This window comes from Cryptomeria japonica, chromosome 11, assembly GCF_030272615.1.
Source record: "Cryptomeria japonica chromosome 11, Sugi_1.0, whole genome shotgun sequence".
Taxonomy (NCBI): domain Eukaryota; kingdom Viridiplantae; phylum Streptophyta; class Pinopsida; order Cupressales; family Cupressaceae; genus Cryptomeria; species Cryptomeria japonica.
In genome coordinates this window covers 68,290,464-68,316,689 of record NC_081415.1, presented here as the reverse complement: position 1 = coordinate 68,316,689, position 26,226 = coordinate 68,290,464, and the positions used below count along the sequence as shown (strand labels likewise).

Genomic DNA, 26,226 nt, shown 5'->3' with positions numbered 1-26,226 from the left:
ATAGGGATGTGAAATTCATTGGCCATTTTTGGAGAACCTTATGGAAGAGGTTGGGAACAAACTTGAACTTTAGTTTAGCCTACCATCCACAAACAGATGGGCAAACTGAAGTTGTGAATAGGTCCTTGGGAAACCTATTGAGATGCTTGACAAAACAATATGGAGAGAAGTGGGATGTTGTACTTCCACAAGTTGAATTTGCATTCAATGATTCTGTGAATAGGAGTACAGGAAGGAGTCCATTTCAGATTGTGTATGGGCAGAATCCAAGAGGCATCTTGGAGTTGAGAGACCTTCCACATGATGGGCAAACAAGTGCTCATGGTGAACAATTTGCTGATAGCATGAAGGAAGTGCATGATCAAGTAAGGCTAGCCCTCCAAAAGAGTTCACAAAGGTATAAAGAACTTGCTGATAAGAAGAGGAGGGATGTACAATTTTAGATTGGTGATATGGTGTGGGTGTACCTGAGGAAAGCAAGATTACCAAAGGGGAAGCATACAAAGTTACTCATGAAGAAAGTGGGTCCTTGCAAGGTTTTGAAGAAACATGGGTTGAATGCCTATGAGATATCTCTTCCCTCTAGCCTTGGTATTTCTCCTATCTTTAATGTATGTGATCTAACACCCTATAAAGGGCATGTTGCTGCAGGTACAAACTTTCATGTTGAGGAGATTCAAGAGGACATTGCTGATATACCTCCTCATGCACCAAAGAGGCCTAAAAAGATCATTGATGAAAGGTTCATTAAGAAGACTAGAAATAAAGAATACAAGAAATACCTTGTGAAATGGGTAGGACAACCTATAGAAGAGGCAGTATGGATGGATGAGGCAGAAATTCTGAAGCATGGTACTTCATTGGACCAACTTATCTCATGTGGAAATGAGATCAGCCCACCCCGGGAGTATGGTGCAAGGGCACAAGCCTAAGAATTCATCTTTTCCCATTTCATTATTTCATGTTTTGGTTTCAAGGTGTTTTAAAGGATATTAGAATCCCATGTTCATGTTTTGTTTTGAAAATAAAGTCCTAATAGTCCATTTTGTAAGACCTAGTGGCCTATGGTGTATTATAAACCCTATGGTCAACTATGGTCAAAGGGACTTGGGATGGGTCAATTTAGTGAGTTATGTGTATTTTTTTCTATTTAGGTCCAATATAATATGTTTAGGCTCCTAGGTCTATGTTTGAAGTTAATTTGTTGGCAAATTGCAAAATTGTCAAAAATTGCCAAAATGTTGCCAACTTGGTGAACAACTTTTTGAAAAGTTGTTAAAAATCAGTTCCCAATGTTCACAACCACTTTGTTTTGGTTGGAACATGTTGATATGGATATATAATGCCTCAAAAAACTCTTTTGGAGTTGTTGTTGGTGGATATTTGTAATTTGACATTTTGAAGCAATAAAAAATACTGCATTTTCCAGAAAATTTGCTGTTCTTTTGGTTGGTACGGAATTTAACGACCCCCAAAATGAAAAATTATTTCATGGGGAGTTAGAGGGGTGAAACACATTTCTTTTGAGTCCAAACAAAGCTTCTGAGGTGGAGTTTTGAGCGAGTTATAGTGTAACAGTCCAAAACAGCCCGTGAAAGGGCATAAACCAAGGGTTTCACCATTTCTTTCCCTTTTCTTCCAATCTAATCATGAAAAAAGTCTAAAACTTGGTTGGATGGAAGATATGAGAGTGTAATATGATATTCAAGAGGTTTTAGACCAGGATAATGTGGCTGGAGATTATTTTCTTCAAGTTTGAAGCCAAGCATCCCCATGTGACTGGCATACGGTGGTGAAGAAGACTTTGACATTTCCCCATAATTTTTGATCAGATGCAAACCAAAACTTGTAACTTTGGATTTGGTGATTTTTTGAGTTCCCCAAGCTTTTCCAAATGCCACCCTTGATAAATTTCCAATTGGAAGGGTAGTTCCTTTGTTAAAGTGCTCATTTAGCCCCATTTAGCCTAGTTGAGGGTTTACTAGAAATGGTATTTGTAGGAGGTTCCAGATCAAATATTTTTGGAAAAAGTGCTGTCCTAGGTTTTTAATGGTGAATATAAAATAAAATTTCTTGGTCCTTTGTAATTTTTGGGAGAGAAACCAAAAAGTCACTTTTGAGGGCTAGTTGGCTAGAATAGCCATTTTGCACTTTGACCCCTTTGAGACTTGATCAACCAAATATGAGGGTTGTTTAACATCATTAGAGGTTGTTGGATCCTAATAAACTTTATTTGAGTCTTTGTGGACTTGTAGAACCATTTTGGAGGGGTCTGATCCATTTGAGCAACTTTTGAGCACTTTGCTTGTGGGGTTGACAAACCAAAGTTGATAGCCTTTGTAACATGTCTCAGTGGGGGGGTTATGGGGATGAAAAAATTGAAATGAGATATTGATCTGTTGCTTTTCAAGGTGTGAGGTTTGGTTGGGAAAATCTCTTTTGAAAGGGAATGGGTTGCCAGTTGAGCAAGTGAGCAACTTGGAGCATTTTTAAGTTGTTGGAACCATACCTCTACATCACAAACTCAAAGAGAGAAAGGTTTAAATAACCAAATAAAGCTAAGATCAGGAAAAATAATCATCCTAGATACACATAAAATAATAAAAAATCCACTTCATTCCTCTTGGACACAAGATATGAATCCACAATAAGACAAGACATTATAAAAAATGCACAGAAAACATACAATGTCGTTCACAACAAAATCCCAACCAGTAATAGAAATACACAATGCATTGATTCCCCAAATCACAACAATATAACTTTACACACACACACACACACACACACACACACCATTCTCAAATATTTTCCCCAAATTTCCCGCATCAATCAACACAAACACAAAGCAGACAATTCTTTCTGGAAATGAAATATACAAAGGATAAAATGGAACCAAATTGGAAATAATAGAAGTTATGGTCAAGAAAATTCGATGAAGATCCAAAAGTCCACAACCAAAACAACCAAAATCTAAGCTTGAGCAAAAGCCAAAATCCCAATTGCACATAAATCTCTCCTAGAAGCCAACCCGGGTGAATGCATAGAAAGGCCAATAAATATAAAATTGAATTCAAAACCATAGAAAAATTCAACCAATCAAGATATTCCCAAAAACTGTATCCTATACCTACCATGCATAATTTTCGAGGTACGTAATATAAAATAATATTATCTACCTACCCCCACAAAATCAACCAACAGGATAAAAGGGTAAGTGACAAATATATAATATTGATTAACCAAGTAACAACAAAGGAAATAATAAATCAAAAGGCAATTAATTAAAATAACCTCATAGGCAAAATAAAATATAAAAGCCTAATACTCAAATAAATCAAAGGCAATATAAAATAAATATCACAATTAAATATAAGATCACAACCCATGTAAAATAATTAAATAATTAAATAAATAGATAACCAATTAAATATTAAAACCCAAAATAAATATTAATAAATAAATAATAACCAAGGCACATAAGACTATAATCAAACAATACAAATAATTATTAAATCTCAATATTAAATTATTCAAATATTAATTAAATGACCAAACTCTATAATAAATTAATTTTAACATTAATAAACTATACAAATCAAGTATTACTTAGTCACCTAATCAAATACTTGCAACACCTCAAGACAACCTGACGCAAGGGTCGAACAACATATTACAAGGCGCCACAAGACAACTCAACTGAGACACAACTGACAAGGATACCAACTTAGACTTAGAGTATAAGGAAATAAACTTATGCCATCTCCAACAACTTTTCATTGAGATAGAGACACACTTAGACCTGTGAAACCAGGTGGAGTCGATGTCTAGTACCTGCAATCCTGCAACCACCAATAATCATGATACAACATATACAATAATATATCATAAATAATCAGACAAGTGATAGACAATCACAATGCCATATCATGCTCGTAATGAGTGGTATGACACAGTCTCTAACACAAATACACTAGAAGACAATCGCAATCATCATAGCATCAACTCAATCATCATGATCATGGAATAGGGTTAGCATAACCATGATATCATTGAAATCTCATAAGTAATATGATCCATCATGAACAATGAGCACATATAAGATCATCAAGTAAATCCATCGTCATAATAATAATCCAAGATATGTCAACCATCCATAAGAGTCATCATATAACATAGGTCAATATAAAATGTCTATCATCATCCATAACATCTAACCATATAGATAAAGTCATAAATAATCACCAAAACATCAATGATATGTCTAAATAAATCTATCGATGCATAAATCAAAATATAAGTCTAGGAGGGATACTACATTACATTGATTGTAAATAATGAGAAGCTATTATTGTCTCAAATTTTGTTGGTTTATGGTTTTGTCTAACTTTGTATAAAATAGTGTTTATTATTGCATTGTTGTAGATAACACTATTCTATTTCATGTGTTTTACTATATTAAATAGTACAGCATTGAAGAAGAAACATATACCACATTGTTTGTTTAGCTATAAATTACCTCTTAAAATGTATATTCGTGACTAATAATTACTTTTCAGTAGTTTAATACAACTAAAATAATCTAAAATGTGACAATCCATCTATTCTCCATACAAAACAAAACCTAATCAAAATCACAAAATCTGCAAATCACAACAAATTTTTATGCGATTTCTACTGGTTCGATTTTCTTAATCTGCCTTTTCAGTACTATAAAAATGCCAAAAATTTGTTAAAAAACAATAGTATTATACAAATTTGTATTTTTAATCAGATACCATTTTACATGCAACCCTAAACACACAATATATTTAAAAATACAAAATAATATCATCCACCTACAAAACCGGAAGTAAACAAATTTATTTTGGGTCAGCGGTAGGTTTTGGACAACCCCTTGATGACTTGCCAAATCATCTATTACGAGTATGATTTAAACACGTCAGTGAAATGTCCTACGCGGAAAAAAATTCTTTTATTCCATATCAAAAATATCTAATGTCTATCCGATACCTATAAAAATTACCGAATATTTACAAATTACCGGATATTTATAAATTACCGGATATTTAACAGGTCAAACATTTTCTTCTGAATCACAGTCACCAACAACCCCCACACCAACCGCACCAAATGGTTTGCTTTACCGAATCACTGATAACTATTTTTTAAATAGGCTGGAAGGGAAGGAGCTGCTACACCTACTTAAATATCACGTGGTAGCATATACACAATGTGTATGTACCTGCAAATTGCTGTATTATTATAGTGAGCTTGTGTTGCAGAAACTCACTGGAGATCTGTGAGTAAGATCAAGAAAAGAAACAGAAATGAGCTCTGCAATTCTCTCCAAGGCATTTCTGAAGATTTCAGTGAAAGATGGATTTGCAGAAGGTGCAAATGGAAAGACATCTCAAAATCTTCAGTTTCGCCCTCGCCAAATGCGATCGAGAAGACTTGGTACGTATTTAGTTTCATTTTTCAAAGTTTGCCTTTCAATTTTTGGTATTCATTAATTATTTTAGGTTTAAATCTTGTCATTTGTCATTACATTTTTTTTTTTTGATAATTAAGTTTTTATTGGTAAATTTTCTTTGTGGAGTAGCCGTTGGATTTTGCAAGATTTTGATAAAATAAATAAGGAAGAAAACTAAAGCTAAAATATCTTCTAAAATATGAGATAAGTAGCTGAGGGGCACCTTAGTATTGAGAATCGGATCTGATAAGCTCATTTTGGGCTTGGATTTGGCTAAAAACATTGGCAAAAACAAGCATACTTATTGAAAAATTCACCAAAATTGCTTAGGTTGAGTCCTCTGTACAGCTAATTCTGTTTTGTTTCTTGGCGGTCCTGTAAAACGGAAATTGAGATGTTAAAATGGGGGTGGAGGGGCGATTTATCAGTTTTAAGGTGTATTTATAATTCAGTTTTGGGTTTTCTGTTATTGAGGGGCGATTTATCAGCTTTAACGTGTATTTATAATTCAGTTTTGGGTTTTCTGTTATTGAATGGTAAGTCTCTGCAGACGAGTTAACTGGACTATCAAGGGTTCCAATGGCTTTGGCCACGATAAATTGTCACCCAGTAATGTATGGGAAGAGAAGATGGATATATTTTGCAACACGGGAGCAGTATAACAAGAATTGAAAAACAATTCATAATGAAAATGTCTGGCTGCCATTTTAGAACTTCTCAAATATGCAATAATAAAGAAACCTGGGTAATTTTTGATTCAAACAACATTGGAAGATCAATCCACCCACCATCAGATCTCAATCACATATGGAGGGCCAATACATCATTGGCAGGGCATTTGAAGAATGTTTGGGATATTATGGGTTTAAGTCTCAGCTTGTCCATGATTTTGAACATGCTGTTAATAATTTAATCCAGTTTAGGTGAGCTCGAGATGGTGTGTTGGAATATGCAATCCAATCACTACCAAAACTTGAATGGAAGGAGGGCTAGTAGTTCAGTGGGGGACCTGAAGTGCAATTTTAATTATATTGAGATGAAGCAATATTATTTGAACCCTAACTGGCCTATAATTTTCAACAATCAAGAGAAGAAGAAAAAACTGCAAAATGAAGCAGCATTTTGAAACCTAACTAGCCAATGTTTTTCAACAATTAAAGGATGAAGAAGTAACCTCCGGAAATCCTCATAAAACAAATGCAATAAATTTAGGAAAATCCCTAGCAAATCATATATGTCAAAGAAATTAGAATATTGGCTCAAATATCTGATACCATTGATGCAAATGCAAATATATACGATATGATGCTGACATTTGAATGTATGTATTTATTTGAAGCTAATGTCATTTTACTAAATTTATATCTGAGGTTTGAAAGAGACCAAAAGGTATGACTGATGTGCTGTGCTAAAAGATAATCACCATACTTAGCTGACATTGATTATGATTCATCTCGTCCAAGTTCCATGCTTAGTCATGATCATATACATTAAGGAATGATCAAGAAGAAACATTTTCTAAATATGATCCTGTTTTTGTTTTGTCCCAAGCAGATCAAGCGTCATAAGATCTAATCCTCTTCTATCCCATGGAGGAGGTTGAATCCCAAAGTCACATAATACATACTGAAGGAGAATGATCATCACGAGTTGCAGCTCATAGTAGTAGTTTTTTGATTTTATCAATTTGAGAAATGATGGGAATGTTCAATCAGTGGTTAAGCATGCAAAATAGCTTGGGGATCATTCAGGAGGAGCCAAAAAGACAAAATTAGTTGCGTTGCATACTGATATTTTGTCAAATAAACTTTAGGGTATTACTAGTCTACCTTGCTTCCTCTTCAGGAAGTTCACTCTGTTTTGGGATCATGAAATATTTTTGGACTGACCAAAAATCTATTGATATAGTTGAGAAAGATGAAAGGGCAAAAATAATTTTGTTTGTACACAGTGAACGGATAATAGAAATAAAAACACATAATTCAAATATGACTGTCAAGGAATTACTTGTCAATCACTCAAGGGGCTGGAGCTCTAACATCCTTTAGATGTAATTGGAAAGAAATTTTACAAAGCATTGCTTAAAATCTTTATAAATGCACAGTTTCTTAAAGCATTTTATAAATCTAATGAATTTCATTTGAAATGACAAGCATGTGAAAATATGACAAATAATTGGAAAATATATGACTCATTCAGATATTTACCTTATTTACTTATATTCCTCAATCACTGTGTTGAGAACCTTTCTTGGCTATAGAGTTCTAAACAAAATTAAGTTCAATTTTTTTTCTGTGTTGAAAAGCTTGCAAATTACTTTTGTTATTATTCTTCAATTTGCTATTAAGGGCAATCCAATGATAATTTATTCTGATTTTGCTTTGACTTTACTTGACTATAAAATTCCAGATGTAAGAGCTAGTGCTGGAAGTTCATTTGGCACTTTATTTCGTGTTACAACATTTGGAGAATCCCATGGTGGGGGTGTAGGTTGTGTAATTGATGGATGCCCCCCGCGTATTCCTATCTCAGAAGCTGATCTTCAAGTTGAACTAGACAGAAGGTTTACTTTTCTTCATTACAATAGCTTTCTTTTAACATAAAAACTGACATTCATTTCTACTTTAGTTATTGACATCAAGAAGAACTCCATATTGGCAATTTTATAACCCATTGTGTGAACTAATTTAATTGCTTGATCAGGATTCTGCAGGACTTGTACAATGTCTAAAATCTTTTAGCATTTCCATCCATAATAGGTTAAATTTTGAAAGACAGTCTAATCCTTGCTAACAATATTTTAATTTTACACAATTTTTTATTAATTTGTAGTCATTCATTTTGAACGTTGTACTGTTATTTTAATATTTTCTAATTTCTTTCTTTTATCTTTTGATGCTTTACAATATTTTAAAGTGTTATTTGCAAGCAGGAGAGAGTAAAGAATGCTTGAATGTTTAATACAGCAGGATTAGTATTAGTGTGATTGCAAACTTTTTGTATAGTTGTTGTCGAACAATACTATAAGTTGTCTTTCTACCACATGCATATTAACTAAGAATTTTTTAGATCATATTTTACCCTACAACTAGTTTAAATCATAGAAATGCTCATTGTTTTGGTAAGCAAAGTAGATAATATTTTTATTTGTAGCTGAGATGATTTTCAAAACATTTTTTTCTTCTGTAGTGACCCTTAGCTTAAAAATCATATAAATTGCTTAGATCTGGAATAATTCAATGAAAATCAACCAAAACATTCGTACAAGATGCTTAATGTAAAATCTCGACATAAAATTAATAGATCTGCATATATAAACTGGGACTAGAGTATTTCATTCAATGATTACAAAGATTTGTTGCATTAGATGATTGCTGATAATTTAAGCATTTTACTGAAGAGGGCATGATATCTGTTTTGAGTCTGGATTGCTATTTACTTTATATTTATTGTTGGATTCACAGTACAACTGTACAACAATCATGTCTCAAGTTTTGGATCTTCACTATCATATGAGCAATGATTTAAGATATTTGTCAAGAAGGATATTTTGTTGGATTCACAGTACAACTGTACAACAATCATGTCTCAAGTTTTGGATCTTCACTATCATATGAGCAATGATTTAAGATATTTGTATTATAGATATCTGTCAAGAAGGATATTTTGTTGGATTCACAGTACAACTGTACAACAATCATGTCTCAAGTTTTGGATCTTCACTATCATATGAGCAATGATTTAAGATATTTGTATTATAGATATACGACTTTTGATAAGGATGATTGTAAGTCGATACGAAAATTACAGTGAAACTCTGTAATTTATTATGGCTCAGCGTTGTATACCCATAGTCTATGTCTATTTAAACCCTAGGATGATACTTATAGGATGGCTTGAGTTAATCTTTCTTACCATGAGACTGATCCACCATGGGATCAAATGGTAGCAGTAATAATAGCAGATGTGTGTCAGTGGCCTACTTTTTTATTTTGTGTTGGATGATGATTAATATGTGTTGCTTCATTTTACAAAAGTTGATACACTGATACTTGTATCTTGATTTGTCAACCTTTATGTGCTTAGCTCTATTGCTATTGATTTCTTGGTGCCTGTTTATCTGCTGAGGAAGGCTTATAAGAGAATTAGTGATCAAGTTGTCCTTATAATATGAAAGGTATATAGAAGTAAAAGAGAACGGATAGGCATTAGGCACTGACCATGGGACTTTAGTCCTACTCATCACATTACTTGCTATTCACTACACTTTGCATGCATGTATTTATGGGTTCTGTTGGCTGCTTTTGATCATCAATGGAACTTAAGATAATTTTTTCCCCCTTGCATGTATTTAGTTATTTGAAATTTTATGACTAAGTTGTATTTGGAAGCTGCTAAGAAATTTATAGTATTATGGTAGTTCATCTTGTCAGAGAATGTAGCTGATTATAAGGATTCTGAATGCCTTCGCAAAATTATTTTGAACCTTAGGAGGCCGGGACAAAGCCGCATCACCACTCCTAGAAAGGAAACTGACACATGCAAGATTCTGTCAGGTCTTTCTGAAGGTTAGTTTTCACAATTTCAGCACTTATACTAAAAAAATACTGTTGTTTGAACTTTTAATCTAAATGGGGTTCATTTTATTCTTCCACATAGCTAATACATCATGGACACTATTTCAGGTCAAACTACTGGAACACCAATTTCGGTTCTCGTGCCAAATACAGATCAAAGAGGACATGTGAGTAACTGGAAACAAATGTAGAAGCATTTTCCTTTACATATGATATTCAATCAGAAACCTATCTCCTGAAATTTAATTTTTATGCTGAACATATGTTGTGTATTTTCAATATATTATAATGTAGTGTACTCAGAAGAATTGCAGTCATTGAAGTAATTTGGAGTCTTGATGTCAAATGGGTTTCATTATATGCATTTTTAATGAATAAACTGTTTTATAGTTAGTATAAAAAGAAACAAGACATGTATAGATATTCAAATGCATTTGTGAATATCAAAGATGAAACACTATTGGATCTCTAGTGAGTGATAAGGAACTTATTAGTTTTGACCAGCACAGATCTGTATGAAAGAGGGTTTTACTTATGCTGATAGTGCATCACATCCATGCTATCAACCATTTTGGACTTAAAACTTTCTTATGGATTCCTCCAATGAAGCTGGGATGGTCCAAGTGTTCCATCCTTTTTCTTAAGTATTACTGAAAGCCTACAAAAATGACATAGTATGTGAGCCCAAGTTGCAATCCCACAAATATACCATTACAACTTCAAAATCTGGGAAAAAGATCTAAAAGATCAAGGCTCCAAGTTGGCAGCCATAGTCAAAATTCAGAACAAAGTTACAACGGACAGACGCTCAGGACAAACAGAAAGAGAGTTTAATCTTTAACAGTGTTTTACGAAACAGGCTTGACGATAACTTTAGCATGGATGTCTAACAGGTTTCCAGCCAGGAATAGTCAACCAAGATCTTTCTCTCAGCCAGATTAGTGTCAGCCTCATGATCCGCAACTATGTCAATGAGTCTGTTTTTATGGTCCACAAATGTGTCAGTTAGTCTCAAATTTGTGCTTTCAGAGCTGCCCCAGCATCTGAAAATTGGTCAAGGGAGCATCTAAGGCAGAATCCAATGCAACAGCATGAGGAAGACCAATCTCCAACTCAGATTCCAAAGGCATGAGGAAGACCAATCTCCAACTCAGATTCCAAAGGTTATCTGATTCAGGGGAGATAACAAGATAATAAAATAACTATAAGAAGAAAGTTATTTGATTAAGGCTAGGCTAGAACATGGGAGTACAATCTAGACCTTTTCGATAAACTTAAGAAATGTGATTATATTTAAGAAATGAGCAAGGGCACAAAGGAATAGTGTGAGAATTTAAAGGGAAATTTGTGATTGAGATGACGACCTCAGTGTACTAGATCAGGCATTTTGTTTCTTTTTTCTAACCACGTATTCTGGAAGATTTTAGTTCTATTTCATTTGTCCCATAGTTTCTTTAAGCCTTATCTTAGTTGATAGAGTAGTACTGGCCTCTACATGACTTAGGCAAGCCCGTATACAACACAACCATTTTCCCCTCTTCTCTATGTGCAAGTTACAGTCCTGACAATAAAAAATTGCAGATTTCTAGAGAGCATACTGAGACATACAGTTCCAGACTCTGAACAAGTGAAAACCCTAGGTTTATGCTAATTTGCACTTTTTATTTGGACTTATTGCATGAGTGACTGATTCTTTTTGGCAAATTCTTTGAGAATTTTGATGGAATACAAAACCAAGGAAGCTAGGAAATTTTTGTGGGAAAACTTGGATGGTTTTTGCTAGGACATTCTTAATCGATTAGAACCAAATTGATAGCAAACTGAATCCATAAATGCCTGCATGATAAGTATAAATCCATGAAGTAATGCAGCAGTTCAGGATAGATGCTTATGTGGCCATTGGTTGAAAGTTTAAAGTCATAGAAGTGCTAGATTGGGAAATTGGATCTTTCTAAATAAATCTGTGGATATTTCATCAATCACCTTTATCCTGAAAAATAAAGTTTAGAATCCATAATATTTAAGCATTTCAAAGAACATTCGATCCTTTCCTAATAAGTTTTTTGAAGAAAGGTTGACCCTTGATGACTGTTGATCCCTTGTATTGATTAATTGTTGTAAGGTGAAAATGACCCTGAGACATTGTAAATGAAGCTAGCTCTCCTGAAATTGTTAGGATCCATTTACATTGATATATGAGGGGTTTATAAACTTCATGGACCAGAAATTGCTGCACAGAGGCTATATGACATCTCATTACAGTACAAGAACATATATTTTTCTATTTTTAAATTTTTTTTCTTACTGTATACCTGCCAAGGAGCAGACATGTTGTAGATCGACATTTATGCTTCAGAGATGGCAATTAGCAATTTCGATTTCCACTATTAAAGGGTTTCTAACTTATAGAGATATCAAATTGCACTTGTAATTCCCCTTTATTCAGAGGCTATGTAGATCTGTTTTAGAACATGTAAGACCAGTGCAAGTGGCTGAAGCTATTCTAACTACCACAGGGTTATAACTTACAACTTATTTTGAGCTTCAGTTGTGGCTAGACTGTGCTAAAAGTTGGAGGATTCCACTTTTGTAATAGATTCCACATAAGTAGATAGAAACTTACTTTTAACTTTTTATTTTTAATTAACATCTGTATCAAGATTCAGACCTGTCCTTATTCAACTTGAGTAAGAATATGTATATGCAGATAAATTGTTTCTAGACAGCAACTCATAGACTAATTAGTAATGACAGATCATGCTTTGGAATCATGGATGGCCTTGTTATCTTATCTGACACTATTTTTGGTTTGGGACCTAATCCTATGGTTGAGAAGTGAGTGTTTAGGATGTAGTGTGAAACAAGTATTTTGAGGGAATTATAATTCCGTTGTGACATTGGGATTGGGAGCATACTGATTATCATTCATATTCCCTTTATTCTCAGTGCAAGAGGTTTATGACTTGACAAATTCTTCCAAGCCTGAATTCAGTGGCCTGTGATCACATCAGTGTAATGTCCCCTACGAGGACGTTGCCAATCTCCCAATAATCAACATCCATTACTTAATGCTATTATGCCTTAAATTAATTTATTAAGCTAGATGGCCATATTTATTCATAGTACAATTGATAGTGGCTATATTTAAGCCCCAGTTCTTATTTCATTCCTAATCCTCAACCCTGGATGGGAATTTACTTGTTTAGGGCGCATTGACACCACCTCTATAATTGGGCCGAGGTTTCAGGAACATCCGTCCAGACCACCCTTGGGGCTCACCTAATTTGGGATGGATATACTCTGCCTCTCCCTAACAACGCCACACCTCTCGTTATTTGGGGGAATAGAAGTGATTAAGTGATGGGGCTATGAATATGCCAATCTCTTTTGTATTAAGAATATATATGTCATCGATAGAAATTAACAAATTAGTATAATCTTACTTAACCACTATAGATTTGATTAGTTCTATTATATGTATAAAATAAGAAATAATGTAACTGATGTGCTATAGTATTCAAATATAATATAGCTGTAAATAAATAATTGGTTCATCAGTAAGACACAGCATACCAATGTGATGTCTCAGTAATAATCTCCTGTGAACAAGTATCAACTGCAGAGAATCTGATCTGTCAATCCATTTGATTATCCTTCCTAAATCAATTGCTGTATCTTATTATTCAAATCTAATCTCCTTTTCTGCCATTTCTACTTCTATTCCAAATCTGATTTACAACCTTGATCAATGCCCTTCTCCAATAGGGGGGTCTGCCTTATATAGTCCTCAGTATGGGACGAAGGGTCACAACCAAAATTAAAGATTACATCCTTTTCAAATAGAGACGTCTCTCTTAGTCAAAGCTACCCCTTTCACTAACCACTGTGCTGAGCGGATGATTTTTGAAGATAATCATATTAACTCTAAACAGATCGCCGACCAGCTTCTGTTTGTTTCTCCTTAATTTTGATGGGGCATGGTGGTCAGTGACTTACGGTGTGGGTAAGACAGCTGTAATGGCTGGAATATAACTTTTATTAAGGCTGCAATCTGGCAATCTTTTTTTGGCAGGCCAAGACACTTTAACATCAAGGCGGATTGACTAGAACTCATCTTTGGAATATATCAAATTTTGTTCCCTTTGAAAAATCACTACTCTTATTATTTTCTTTGTCCAAGATAACGACAGTGATCTAAGGTTAATAATGCTGCAATTTCTCCTAAAATGTTCGGGAGATGACAATCAGTTGTGGGTGGTATTCAGTTCTTGTTTCATACTGGGAGAAGCTTATGACTGGCATGAGGCCTTGTGGAAGCTAGGTGCTTATTATCATCTGATTCATTTGGGGAGGAATCAGTGTCAATTTGTAAGTTGTTTGGAGATCTTTAAGATACAATGCACAGATAAAGGTAAGGAAGAAAGTTGAAATTTTTAGATGGTAGATCTAGATTATATTTGTGGGATATAACCTAGTTTAGAGGTACTGATAGTGGTACTGTTTTGCAATTTGATGTTGATTTTTCTATACCCTTGTGATTCGTCTCTGAGGACAAAAATATGTTACCCCCTTGTACCATTCTAGTTGCCATTCTAGCTAAGTCCTTACATTTAAGTGTTGTATGCCAATACCTTGGGTAAAAGTTGTTGTAGACATTAGCATTCTATCATGGTTATTGCTATTATTATTTCAATTTGTCATTTATTTAAGAAAGAAGGGTATACTAAATGCTTGGCAGGTTAGGTTACTTGATAAATGTTGTACTAGGTTGTGTAGTTGTTACACTATGTTAAAGAATAAAATTAAGTCAACATAATCCTCTTAATGAATAACATTTGTAGTAGTTCAGTGATTGAGGGATCAAATCCATTCTCATGAGATTTGCATTCTACCGATTATGACAGGATTATAGTGAAATGGCATTAGCATACAGGCCTTCGCATGCTGATGCTACATATGACTTCAAATATGGTGTTCGCTCAGTTCAGGTATAATAAAACAGGTTCATTTTCCAAGTTATTGTACTCGTTGTATGCAATGGCTTTTGACTTCAAATTTAAACTAAATGATCTGTTCAACTAGATTGCGGGCATCTTATGACAGCATTTGTATTCATCATATTATATGGCTTTTGATTTGAAATGTGTAGGGAGGTGGCAGATCTTCGGCAAGAGAAACTATAGGAAGAGTAGCTGCTGGAGCTGTAGCGAAAAAAATTCTTCAGCTAAAAGCTGGGACTGAGGTATGGCCATACTACTTATGCGCATCATATTTTGCAGATTTTATTTGAATCCTTTCTTTTCCCTTTATAGCTCTATGATATACTTAAGATTTTATTGTACCAAAAAGGTTCTAGACAAGTTCTTTGATCTATATAGTATGTGGATGTACATTATTACTGAATAACTTGTAAAATTGAACAAACTTTTCATAATCAGATCAATTATTGTTACTGCAACTATGGACAACATTCAACTGAATCATGAATTTTACACACCCTTTTGCATGTGTGCCCCGGCCAACAAAAAATGTAATATTTCAATAAAAAAAACTAGAGGTCTAAGTTGGACCATTTAAATAATTTCATGATATCGTTATCCCTTAATTATTCTTACAAAAAAAACTGATAAAACTGCAAGGAAACAAAAGAAGCTCAATAGCATAACAACATCCAGTGATGTTTTGTAGCCTCAAATAGTTACTGACGGTTTCATCCAGACCAAGGAAAAGCTTTTTGCTAGTTCTTGGTGAGTGGGATATTTCAGTGGAAATTCATTGCTGATGACATTATTGACTTACCTGAGCAGTTGGATAAGGGCAATCCTTGTTGAGATATAATTTGGTCCTTGGCTGTATGGAAGGAAATGTTGCTCTTGAGCTTGCTGTGAATGTCTGTGTTATCAACAATTGGCCTTGCTACTATGAGTTTAGCTACTTGTTGCTTTTGTCCCCATCCTTTTGGAAATTAGATTGAGAAGATAAGTTGGTATTATTGATGTGTTTTATATGCACCTCAAACACAGAATAAAATACCAAGATATCTTCTCCTCTCTTGAACAAAATCTCAAATGCTAAACTTTGTGATCATACGAGGTAACTCCAAGGTTCCAAATGTCTGGTCTTGACGTGTGGATAAGCTCAATGGTTTGATCACTTTGATGTGATATTGCTGGAATCACGAGGGAACTTACGTTGTACGTGAATGTTGCTGGAACATGAAGACTTACCTAACTTGAAAACAAATAGCAAAAGGAATTAAGGTTTGAGAAACTAATCTAATCCCAAGATTAGTGATAACGATGGATGATGTTTGGATGGACAAATTCCTTAAACTAAGCTTTTCTTTGACATGCTAGGAACAACTTCACAACACTAGTGCAACATTCTAAGGATGATAAATGTTTTCATATCATGAACATTCATTCAAATACCCAAATGTGATGCAACTTGAACATATATCCACAATTGAACTTAGCACAATAACACGGTTCAGGCTAACTTTGCACGGGAGCTTACAATCAATAGACCACAAAAAGTATTAACCAAGGAATTATCACCATCCACACACTTCTCCATTATAATCAATGAACTTCAACTAATACTTGAGAAGTAACAAGAAACCATGCAACATGTAGACATTATACATAGAAATCCACCATGCTTTAATGAAGATCATGTATTAAAATCAACAAGTCTTGGCAACATTCCTTCTTCCCTCTTGCTCTAATTGCTAATGATCTACTTCTAAACTGCTAGGTATCAACTATTGATCCGCTACTCACTATTAACCTTTACAATGGGAGATTCGAGCCTTATATAGAGGTCTCTTTACAATGAATGGTTCAAATTGATTCTCCAATCAATGGCCAAGATTACAAGACAAAACTCTAATTAGGGTTTGTTACAACAAACTCCACTCCAGCCAATGAGAAAATTATATTTAGACTAGACATTTGTCCTACATTGAATGCATGCCAATAAAAATTGAGGTTAGGTATCTCGAACTTTGTCCCTCCATAGGATGAGCCAAGTACATTGCATCTAGACATTTTGATTGGGAGTCCTCTGATTGGTGGAATGATGACCGGATGCCACCTCATCTTGCCTTGTAGACTTGATACCTCATCACAAGTAAGTGTTGATGCCTCAGGCCATATCTCTTGATATTCTCCTAGCTCGATGTGATGTGGATGAAGGCATATTCCCAAATTGTATCATCTTGATCAAGCCAAACTTCCAACGTTGATTAACTGTTCTGGAACTATCTTCCTAATCCTCTCACACAATTTCACCTCCCAACTTGGGAATTTCTTCTTCGTGTACTGCATTTCACGCCTCATACTTGTATTGATCCCGAATCCTCTCATCTTGAAGCCTTCGTCTTGGATTACGGAAATCCAAGATTGTAATAAGGTCCTTTCCTTATGTCGACTCTCCTCCACATTGTAGTATCTTTGTTATCTCCTTATGCAACAAAGCTTTCAACCTTGATGCTGTTGTAATTGGAGAATCTCCATGACGTGGTTGCATTGTTGAGGCTGTGATATTCATCTTTTTCATTTGTCTTGAACTTTTTGAAATGCACTCCTTGTGTAGTCGCTCTCCCTGGCATCCTTGTGCTCACTGATGAAGTCCTCCTATTGAAGTTGCATGATGACGTGAGTCTTGCAATCTTCCCTCTTTTGCTCCTTCAAGATGTTGTTCGCAATCTGCATTATCATCTTGTCTCATCTGCAAAACAAACAAGGACAATATCAAACATATGTGATATAGACAAATTTCATAAACCCTTAATCTGATATACATTTCTAAGTGATGGCAAAATGGTTATTTGATCTCTGATTTTTCATGACTGATCTTGATATCTGATTTTATTTCTGATTCCCATCTCTGATTAGGTTTTGATTTTCAGATCTTTGTATGTTGCAAATGCCAATCATACATCCTTTGCCCCATATGTTCTAACTTCACCCTATTCTGAGTTTGCCTTTGACGCTTCCTCCATGCCGAGCGTATCCTCCACCTACCTCTGCACAAATGGGTCTCATTGTGCATATGCACTTGTACTTGCATTATGCGCTAGAGGTACACACTTGGCAAAATTCCTAATTTGTTCTTGAGGTTTCACGCCTGACTTTGCCATGTTGCAAGATCAGATTCTGAGTTTAGATGCTCGATTTAGGTTTGAGTATGAGTTTTATCTCTAAGCATGGTTCTCCATGCTTGGGTGCATAGTGCACTGACCTTTGCACAACATCACCAAGGAGGGCGCTCAATGCACAAGAGTGTGCATGTTGTCAAGAAGTATTGCACCGTGTTGCTAAGCTGGGAGCTCAGTAATCCCATGAAACATGGAATGGTCCTCATGCTTGTGGGTTGCCTATCCTAGGAGGTGATGCACCAAAATCTAGCTAAGATCTGCAACTTGTTTAACTCACAAAAACTTTCAACAAATAGATCTGAAACTTTCACAACTTAAATAAACATGTGATGCATAAGTATTTCTTTAGAAAGGGCTGAACCTGATGCTTGCTTGAAGAAAAACAACTGGTTTTCACAACTACAAGCTATCAAAATCAACTAACACAATCCAAGACCTGCAACTATCATGTATCTCTTTACGCCAAATGCTGATTGAATGAGACAAAATAGAGGCTTTCATACATAAATCACAGAAAATTCATCAAATCATTCATTCATCACATAATACAAGAAGTGCTAAAAAGAAATCTGCTGCTATTTTATTGAAAAATAAAGGAATGCTGCTGTGACAAAACTCAGAAAATGAGTTACAATGCAATGCCTGCTGTGTGTGCAAGCAAAGAGAAAGAACTAGCTGAAAAAAGAGAAGGAAAGAAGAATATAAAGAAGAGAGGAGCTTCTTTAACTGAAGGTTTGAACTGATGACGAACTGCACCTCTCTGAGCTTTAACTTGGCTCCAACTGACTGTCTTTTTCTTGAATTCTACTCCAACTTGCATGATGAATCTTCATGGATCGTACAAAGGAGAAAATGCCCCAAAAACAGGTTCAAAACTGAGAGAAACTTGTAGTTTGAGGCCTAAATATCTTCCTTGACTGATACTCCACCTAGGTGGCGCCTTAAACTAAGGTCCAACTGCTGTTTGCACCTCCAAAACTCCTCTATTTTAGGCCTTGATCTGATATTTTGAGTTTAAGACTCCACCCTTTCTCTGAGAACTGGTGCTTTAACTAATGCATGACCTATTCAACTTATGCCTCAGCTGCTCATCTCATTTGCATTGATTGATGATCTCTAGGCACATGATAAAAGAGTCTTGTATCTGATGTTTGAACACATACATATCATTTAGGTACCTTAACCCATGTTAAGAAATCATTTAAGAGTTTAAAATTGCCCTTTTTGTTGACTGTGTGCATTCTTTGTTTCTTCAAACTGTAACTGCTGTAAGGCTGTCTTCTACCACAAGGACTGCTACTAGTCATGCACAGACTGTTACTCATACTGTCTTCTTGAATGCTCCTTATTTACTGCTTTGAAATCTTTCCTTGTGCTGATGCATTCACTGTTTTGTCTCTGTGACTTATACTTTTCTTTTCTATTGTGGACTGCATCATTTCTTCTCAAGACAGTATCATCTTTTCTCACTGCTCATTACTATCTCTGTTCTTCTCATGATCACTGTTTTTTACAATGGTCGTGATTGTCTCAGGATAGGGTTCGGAGGAACTTCTTTTTATTCTGGTCTACAAAACTCTATAGTAGTTGTATTTCTCCTTATCGAAAACCCTTGAAAATACCCTTTGTTGGACTAGAAAAACAATGCTTGCTCATTGTGAACTCCAACATACATTGAATCCTTAATTTCTTGTGCCTAAAGACTTTTCATTCATTCAATGGTGCTTTCATGATAGAAATGCTTCTATGCTTTTGGGGTTTGAAACATAATCCTTTGCTTACACCCTGTCTAAGACTAGAATAAAAGGGCTGAAAGGACTGTCTTTTAGCATTTATGGGCTGAGATATTGCTTTGACTTATTGCTTTTGCCTTCTCGATCTTTTTATGATCTGTATTATGAAGGCACTATCACTGTTTCTCTTTATAGAATTTGACTGCTCTTTTTGGTATTTGGCTGCATTTATTGTCATGAGGCGCTGCTCTAAGACCCTTTTGGACTGATGTTCTGTATGCATGAAGTCTTGTGTAATGTCCCCTTTTCGTCGAGTGATAATTAATTAATTAAATGTTAAATAGTCCCAAGTCCTATGGGATTATTTAAATTTAATTAATCAGCAGCTGGACATACTTTATTTTATAAAGTGACTTTATAATAATGTCAATTACAAATTATAAAGTAAACTCACTTTTGAGGGGAAAAGTAAATTAAGAGAGATAAAATAAAAGTATTACTTTCAAAAAGGAGAAGTATGATAAAAGTAGGAAAAAGTGCAATTAGGATTCATTCTTGAGTTGTTATTTTCAAAGAAACTTTTCCTTGAAAGCTTGAGAGCTTTAGCTTGCAGGTTCAGTAAACCCTAGGACGGAAAGCCTTGAGGTTTTGGCTATTTGGACGGAAACCCAGATCAACCCACTTGGTGAATTCATCTCAGGATTCACAGTTGCACATCATTGAACAGTTTTCATGGAGATTTGATAATCTATCTTGCAGATTTTTAGAGGGTTTGTTATTTTATGTATGGAGGCATTCCGAGTATGTGTTACTTGATGGCATTAGGCATCTTTTGATTTGTAACAGCAGCATGAGTTTGTAAATCAAAGAATACCATTGGCTTATTTAGATTCTCCTATTACGTTGATTGATTTCCTTGCAAATCTGTATTGTTGATCTTGCATGTTGAATCTGCATGTTTGCATGTCACAATATTATATTATGATGAACAAACTATGAGCAAAAATGAAAACCCATATCAGATTTGAAGCAATATCCGAGTCTGGGATATTATATCTTGACTGCATTCTTTGTCTTTATGCCAATGATTTGGGTGCTCACTGACTTCTTGACTGTTATCGTTCTGAAGATTACCCTTGTTGTCATTATCAATAGTGTCTTGACCTGAGTGGCTGCTTAAAAGTCTCTATCACTGGTAAAAGTCTTTGATTGCTCATTGATTCTGATATACTTTGTAAAGGTATGATACTCAATACTTTGGCATGATAGACTGCCTTTCTAAATTGTTCACAATATGTCTATTGCTTATACAGGATATAGGGCACTATTCTAAAGTGTGCAAGACTGGAACTCATTTCTATTACTACTCATGTGGACTGTGATAAACATAGAGAGTGTTCTCACATTCTTTTCATGGCATTGCTCTGAAAACACTAGCACTAAGATATCTTTGTTGCCTTCTTGACATGACTGTCTTGAATCATGGTCTAATCCCTGCTCTTTAATCAGATTTAAATCCTTACAGCTGTTCCTCACTGTTTATGGACAGTGACTTCCTTTATCATTACAAACTTGCCACTATTGTGACAGTGACTGTCATGGAGTGTTCATCTGTGTAATATCATTTGTTTCATGAATGTGCCCTCTTGTCTTGAAGCTGCTCATTCTTATAACGGTCATTGATAACTTTGTGATGATCTCTGTGTTTGATGTCAGTATTCATCGTTTGCTTCTCAAAGCCTTGCTTTTGATACTGAGTGGTATTGAGGCTGTTCTTCATAAAGCTGCTATCTTGATCCTTTGAGGACTGTAAACTTGTATTCATTGATACTAGCCCTTGAAGGTCTCCGTTTCCTGCACTGTGCATATTTACTGTAGTACTGCTCTGTTAATGCTTTTCCTTTGCATTCTGGACTGTGATGTCTCTTACACATTGTTTTGACTGTGCATGCATTGCTTTTTTTTGTTTTTCTTTGAAATTTGCAAGAATGCCTTTAAATGTTTGATCACCTTTTTCTTGCTCTCGTGAAAGGCTATCACTGTAGATTAATGGAGTTCATTGTCCATTAACTGAGACCATTCTTTTTTCTGTTCTGCTGCTGTGCTTTGTTTCTTGACATTTGATTATTTTATTTTTGTGATTTGAAACTGGGCTTTGAACTGCTATAAACTCCATTCTCCTTGTGTTCGACTGCTCTTGTATCTAAAAGAGTCTTCAAACTTTCTCTTATTACTGTGATTGCTTTCTTTGTAGATCTCTGCTACATTGAGGGCAGGTATGCTAATCTTATTGCTCATTGTTTTGTGTATCCATATTCTGCCCTCCTTCAACAATGGATAGGTCACAAATCTTTTAATGAACAGTATGAGACTAACATAACCTTTCATTATCATTTTCATGCTATCAAAGCTCTTCAAGTTATGGCTCTTAGGATAATCTCTTTTCATCAAACAAGACTTCTTATAGCTTCATCTCTGTCAAATTTGTCATGACAGTCCCTTTCCATACTGTTCACTGTCTTTTCATGGGTTGTGGCTGCAAATCTGTATCTCTTACTGCCCTGGACTCAGATCTGTATCATTTGGAGATGTTGCCCTATTGCTTGAACCTATCATTGTCAAAACCTACTCATTATTGTCTTTGATCTTACTGTCTAAGCTTCATGATAGCCATACACAATTTGTAATCTATCCTTTGTTGCTTGAATTCTCTGTGATTATTCACTGCCTTCACAGACCTTATTGGATTGATTACATTTACACTTTAATCACAAGACCTTTGTTATCTCTCTCATGACCTCTGATTTGAAGCAAAAACCTTTCACGTTTATGCAAATATGATCTAATTTTCATAAATAAAAGAGCTTTATTTGAGTAAGGCAGACTTATCTTGGCAAAACATGGTGTGCATGCTCTTTGCATGGCTTGAAGGAGAGATGCCCCACATATTTCTCTCTGTTATGATTCTTTTTTACATGTCTGTCAGATCAAACTGTCAAGCCCCTTGAATACTGAAGAGACTCTTCATAACTGAGGATGCATGCTTAATGGATGCGTGAATCTTCTCTTTAAGCTACTGTTGGAACTTGAGAAACCTTGGCAGCCATGAATAATGCTGTGATAAAAAATTAAAAAAACTCCTATAGGATAGGGTCTTCTCAATTCAACTTAAGCTTTCTTTTATCAAAAGCCTAGTTTTGGCACAGCTACGTGGAAAAAAGGGAGATAAACAACATGTTAATAACAATAGAGTATTACTTCTCAGAAGCTATTTCTTTCTTACCTTTTTACCAATATGTAATTCCCTCCAAGTCAATAAATGGACTCAACTTTGACTTTATTAATGTGGGAAATTTTAAGAATTTGAATGCTTTGGCTCTCTATTTGGGGCTTTTAGTGAAAAATAAGGGGCACTATTTATCTTTTACTTTCTTAAAACCCTCCAAAACTTTGGCATGTGACCTAGATGGATATTTTAGGCCATTTTTTCCTGAAAGTAAAAAATAGGCAACAGTGCACAAACAGGAGCGCATAGTGCAGTAGTGCATGCACTGTGCACTCAGCATAACACTTGGTAAAATTTTGAAAGTTGCCATCAAATTTAATGATGCATTGATCAGTTATGATGCTTTAGTGTATTCAATGGTATGTCTATAATCGTTTAGGCATGCTAGGGGGAGGTGCTCTTGGGCGCCTAGTGCAGAGAGGCATGCACAATGCGCTAGGTAGAATACTTAGTCAAATTTTCATGTTTCAAGTCTGATTTGCTTTCTCTCAGGTCTGATTTTGTTGATTGCAGGTCTGATTTCCTGATTGCTTACTGGGCGCATCCTACATGAGGCTATGCATAGTGCGTTAGGTTGAATACTTAGACAAGTTTTTACCTCTGCAAGCTGGAATGCACAAGAGAAAGGGGGCGCATTGTGCATGGTCATGTGCACAAGGATGGACGCTTAGTGCATGGACACATGCACTATGCGCCAGAGATTATACTTAGTCAAAATTTCATTCAGAACATCAAATTCACATCTTTGTTACACCTGAATTTGCCACCTCAGCTCTCTTTGTGCAAGGTTTTCTTGAAGACTTGGTGGCATTGATCCTTATCAGCATGGGCGCAAAATGCACCCTGTCATGCACAAACATGGGCACAAAATACACATGGAGCTGCACAATGTGCCCAACCTCATACTCAGTCAAGTTTTGATTGAATTTTCCTTTGAGCTTCATGATCTCATTTCTTTCTGCCATGAGTTTTGTGATTGATTTGATTGTTGGATTGCTTTGGAGGTGCTACAAGGAGTGTTTTAACTTGGGCACATAATTGCATACTTGTGTACCACATAGGGCGCATTGTATGCTTACCTCTATACTTAAGCAATTTTCAATCTCACAAATCTGGTGATAATTCGCCCCATTTTGTTGCCTTGATCCTGTTCAGTAATAGGTTTAGGGTTGATTTATAGTGTTTCCAGATCAGATTGTGTTGTCTAGGCAAGCTAGAAGGTAGAATGACTTAAACGCACTATGATAACCCTCTTGCACAAGGTGGCTGCTTCCTCACTAGAGTTTCAGGTGGTCATGTATACCACTCAGCTCCAGTGCACAAAGCCAGTTAGTGATTCAAATTATTTGTTTCAGCCTATAAGAACAGAATATGAGGATTCTACTACTCTTACTAGTAGGCGCACAACCCAATCATCTAGGGTTCCTCCCAAGCTATGCTCTTGTTGCAGCACTCAGGTAAACCGTAATATTGTTCCAAATCCTTATATTAATGCTCTAGTGGTGCTTGTCACTGTTCGTTCCCATCCTTTGATGCAACCAACTAGGGTTCTCAATGCGCCGAGTTATTTACATGAACCACTCACTCTTAAAAAATCATGCAAAAACCTTGGATTTTTCCTCCCACTGAATGTATCTTAGTTTTGATTGTTTGATGTAACTAACTGCTACATGAAAATTTATACAATTGCTATTGAATCAAGGTGTCCCTTTTTTAAGATATGCATTACATGACAATTCAATTCATTCATGGCTTAAAATAACCCGTGTGCCACTTTCACTGCCATGGTGTAAGCATTATACTTATTCTTAAAAGTGGAAATTGTATTTCTTAGTAACTGAAAAACCTAAAAACCATTATCATTCTGATTTTCACCATAATATTTCTATGTGGGCTCTTTGCAGGTCTCCTCATTCTAAAATGCACATGAAGATACTGCCTTATATTTTGACTAAACTGTTTTGAATTTTTTTTTAATATCTAATTAATGTGATGATTGGTGAAAGTAGAATTCTCTTTTTTATTTCGTAGGCCAAAGCATTTGTATTTAAAGCTTTTTGGCTGAGAGAAGGGATATGGTTGTTTGGATTTGAGATTTCTTAGAAGGTAAGATACAGTGATTCTTAAAGGCAGTTTTATAGTTGTCCTGTGTTTTGGCATTTGCAGGTTTTGGCATATGTATCGCAAGTTCATAAAGTTACTCTTCCTGATGGAACTGTTGATCATGATACATTGACTCAGGATATGGTACATATACAAATTAATCTGTTCAGCTTGCTAAGGTTTTGGGCTTTGGATTTTCTCTAAGTTCCTTATGAAGGTTATGGATAAAATATAAATTTATTGATTTAGATTGTAAAACAATCAATTTTTAGAACTTTGGTGCAATTAACAAAATGAGAGGGCCAGGAATATTCTTGATTGTCAAAGTTTTATTTACAGCCAGGAAAAGACTTTAACTGTCTTTTATATTTGATTAGCTTATTTGATCAGAATCATCTCTAAATGTAGGAAGAATGCGACTTCATTTATATTAATTATATTTTTTTAACATCTTATTCTTTTTCAATTTTAATTTATTGGCAGATTGAAAGTAATATTGTCAGGTGCCCAGATTCTGTCTATGCTGAAAAAATGATAGATGCCATAGATGCTGTTCGCGTAAAAGGTGATTCAGTTGGAGGAGTGGTTACCTGCATTGCAAGGAATGTCCCTAGGGTATGCAAAGTCTCATTGTTATTACTAGAATCTCATTTGTTAATATTGGTCAAATCTGTTTAATTATCCATGATTTGATTCTTTTGACAAATATGTTATCTAGGTAAACCTTCATATAACTTTCTTGATATTTTTGGTGCTACCAAACTTGGCTTTTCCCAGGGGCTTGGTTCACCAGTATTTGACAAGCTTGAAGCAGAGTTGGCAAAGGCCGTTATGTCCCTGCCTGCAACCAAAGGATTTGAAATTGGTAGTGGCTTTTCAGGTGGTTATCT

At 35.2% G+C, this 26,226-nt stretch overlaps 1 protein-coding gene across 1 annotated transcript in view; it reads left to right on the top strand.

The window, feature by feature from the left end:
• Positions 1-5,103: 5,103 nt before the first annotated feature.
• Positions 5,104-26,226, top strand: part of LOC131046646 (chorismate synthase 1, chloroplastic) — a 33,219-nt gene continuing 12,096 nt past the window's right edge. Inside the window, exons 1-9 of the mRNA XM_057980434.2 lie at positions 5,104-5,460; positions 7,886-8,039; positions 9,968-10,044; positions 10,162-10,220; positions 14,958-15,041; positions 15,203-15,295; positions 25,400-25,480; positions 25,820-25,951; positions 26,114-26,216. Coding sequence (XP_057836417.1) covers positions 5,331-5,460; positions 7,886-8,039; positions 9,968-10,044; positions 10,162-10,220; positions 14,958-15,041; positions 15,203-15,295; positions 25,400-25,480; positions 25,820-25,951; positions 26,114-26,216 — 913 coding nt within the window. The 5' untranslated portion in view covers positions 5,104-5,330. The remainder of the gene's footprint in view (positions 5,461-7,885; positions 8,040-9,967; positions 10,045-10,161; positions 10,221-14,957; positions 15,042-15,202; positions 15,296-25,399; positions 25,481-25,819; positions 25,952-26,113; positions 26,217-26,226) is intronic.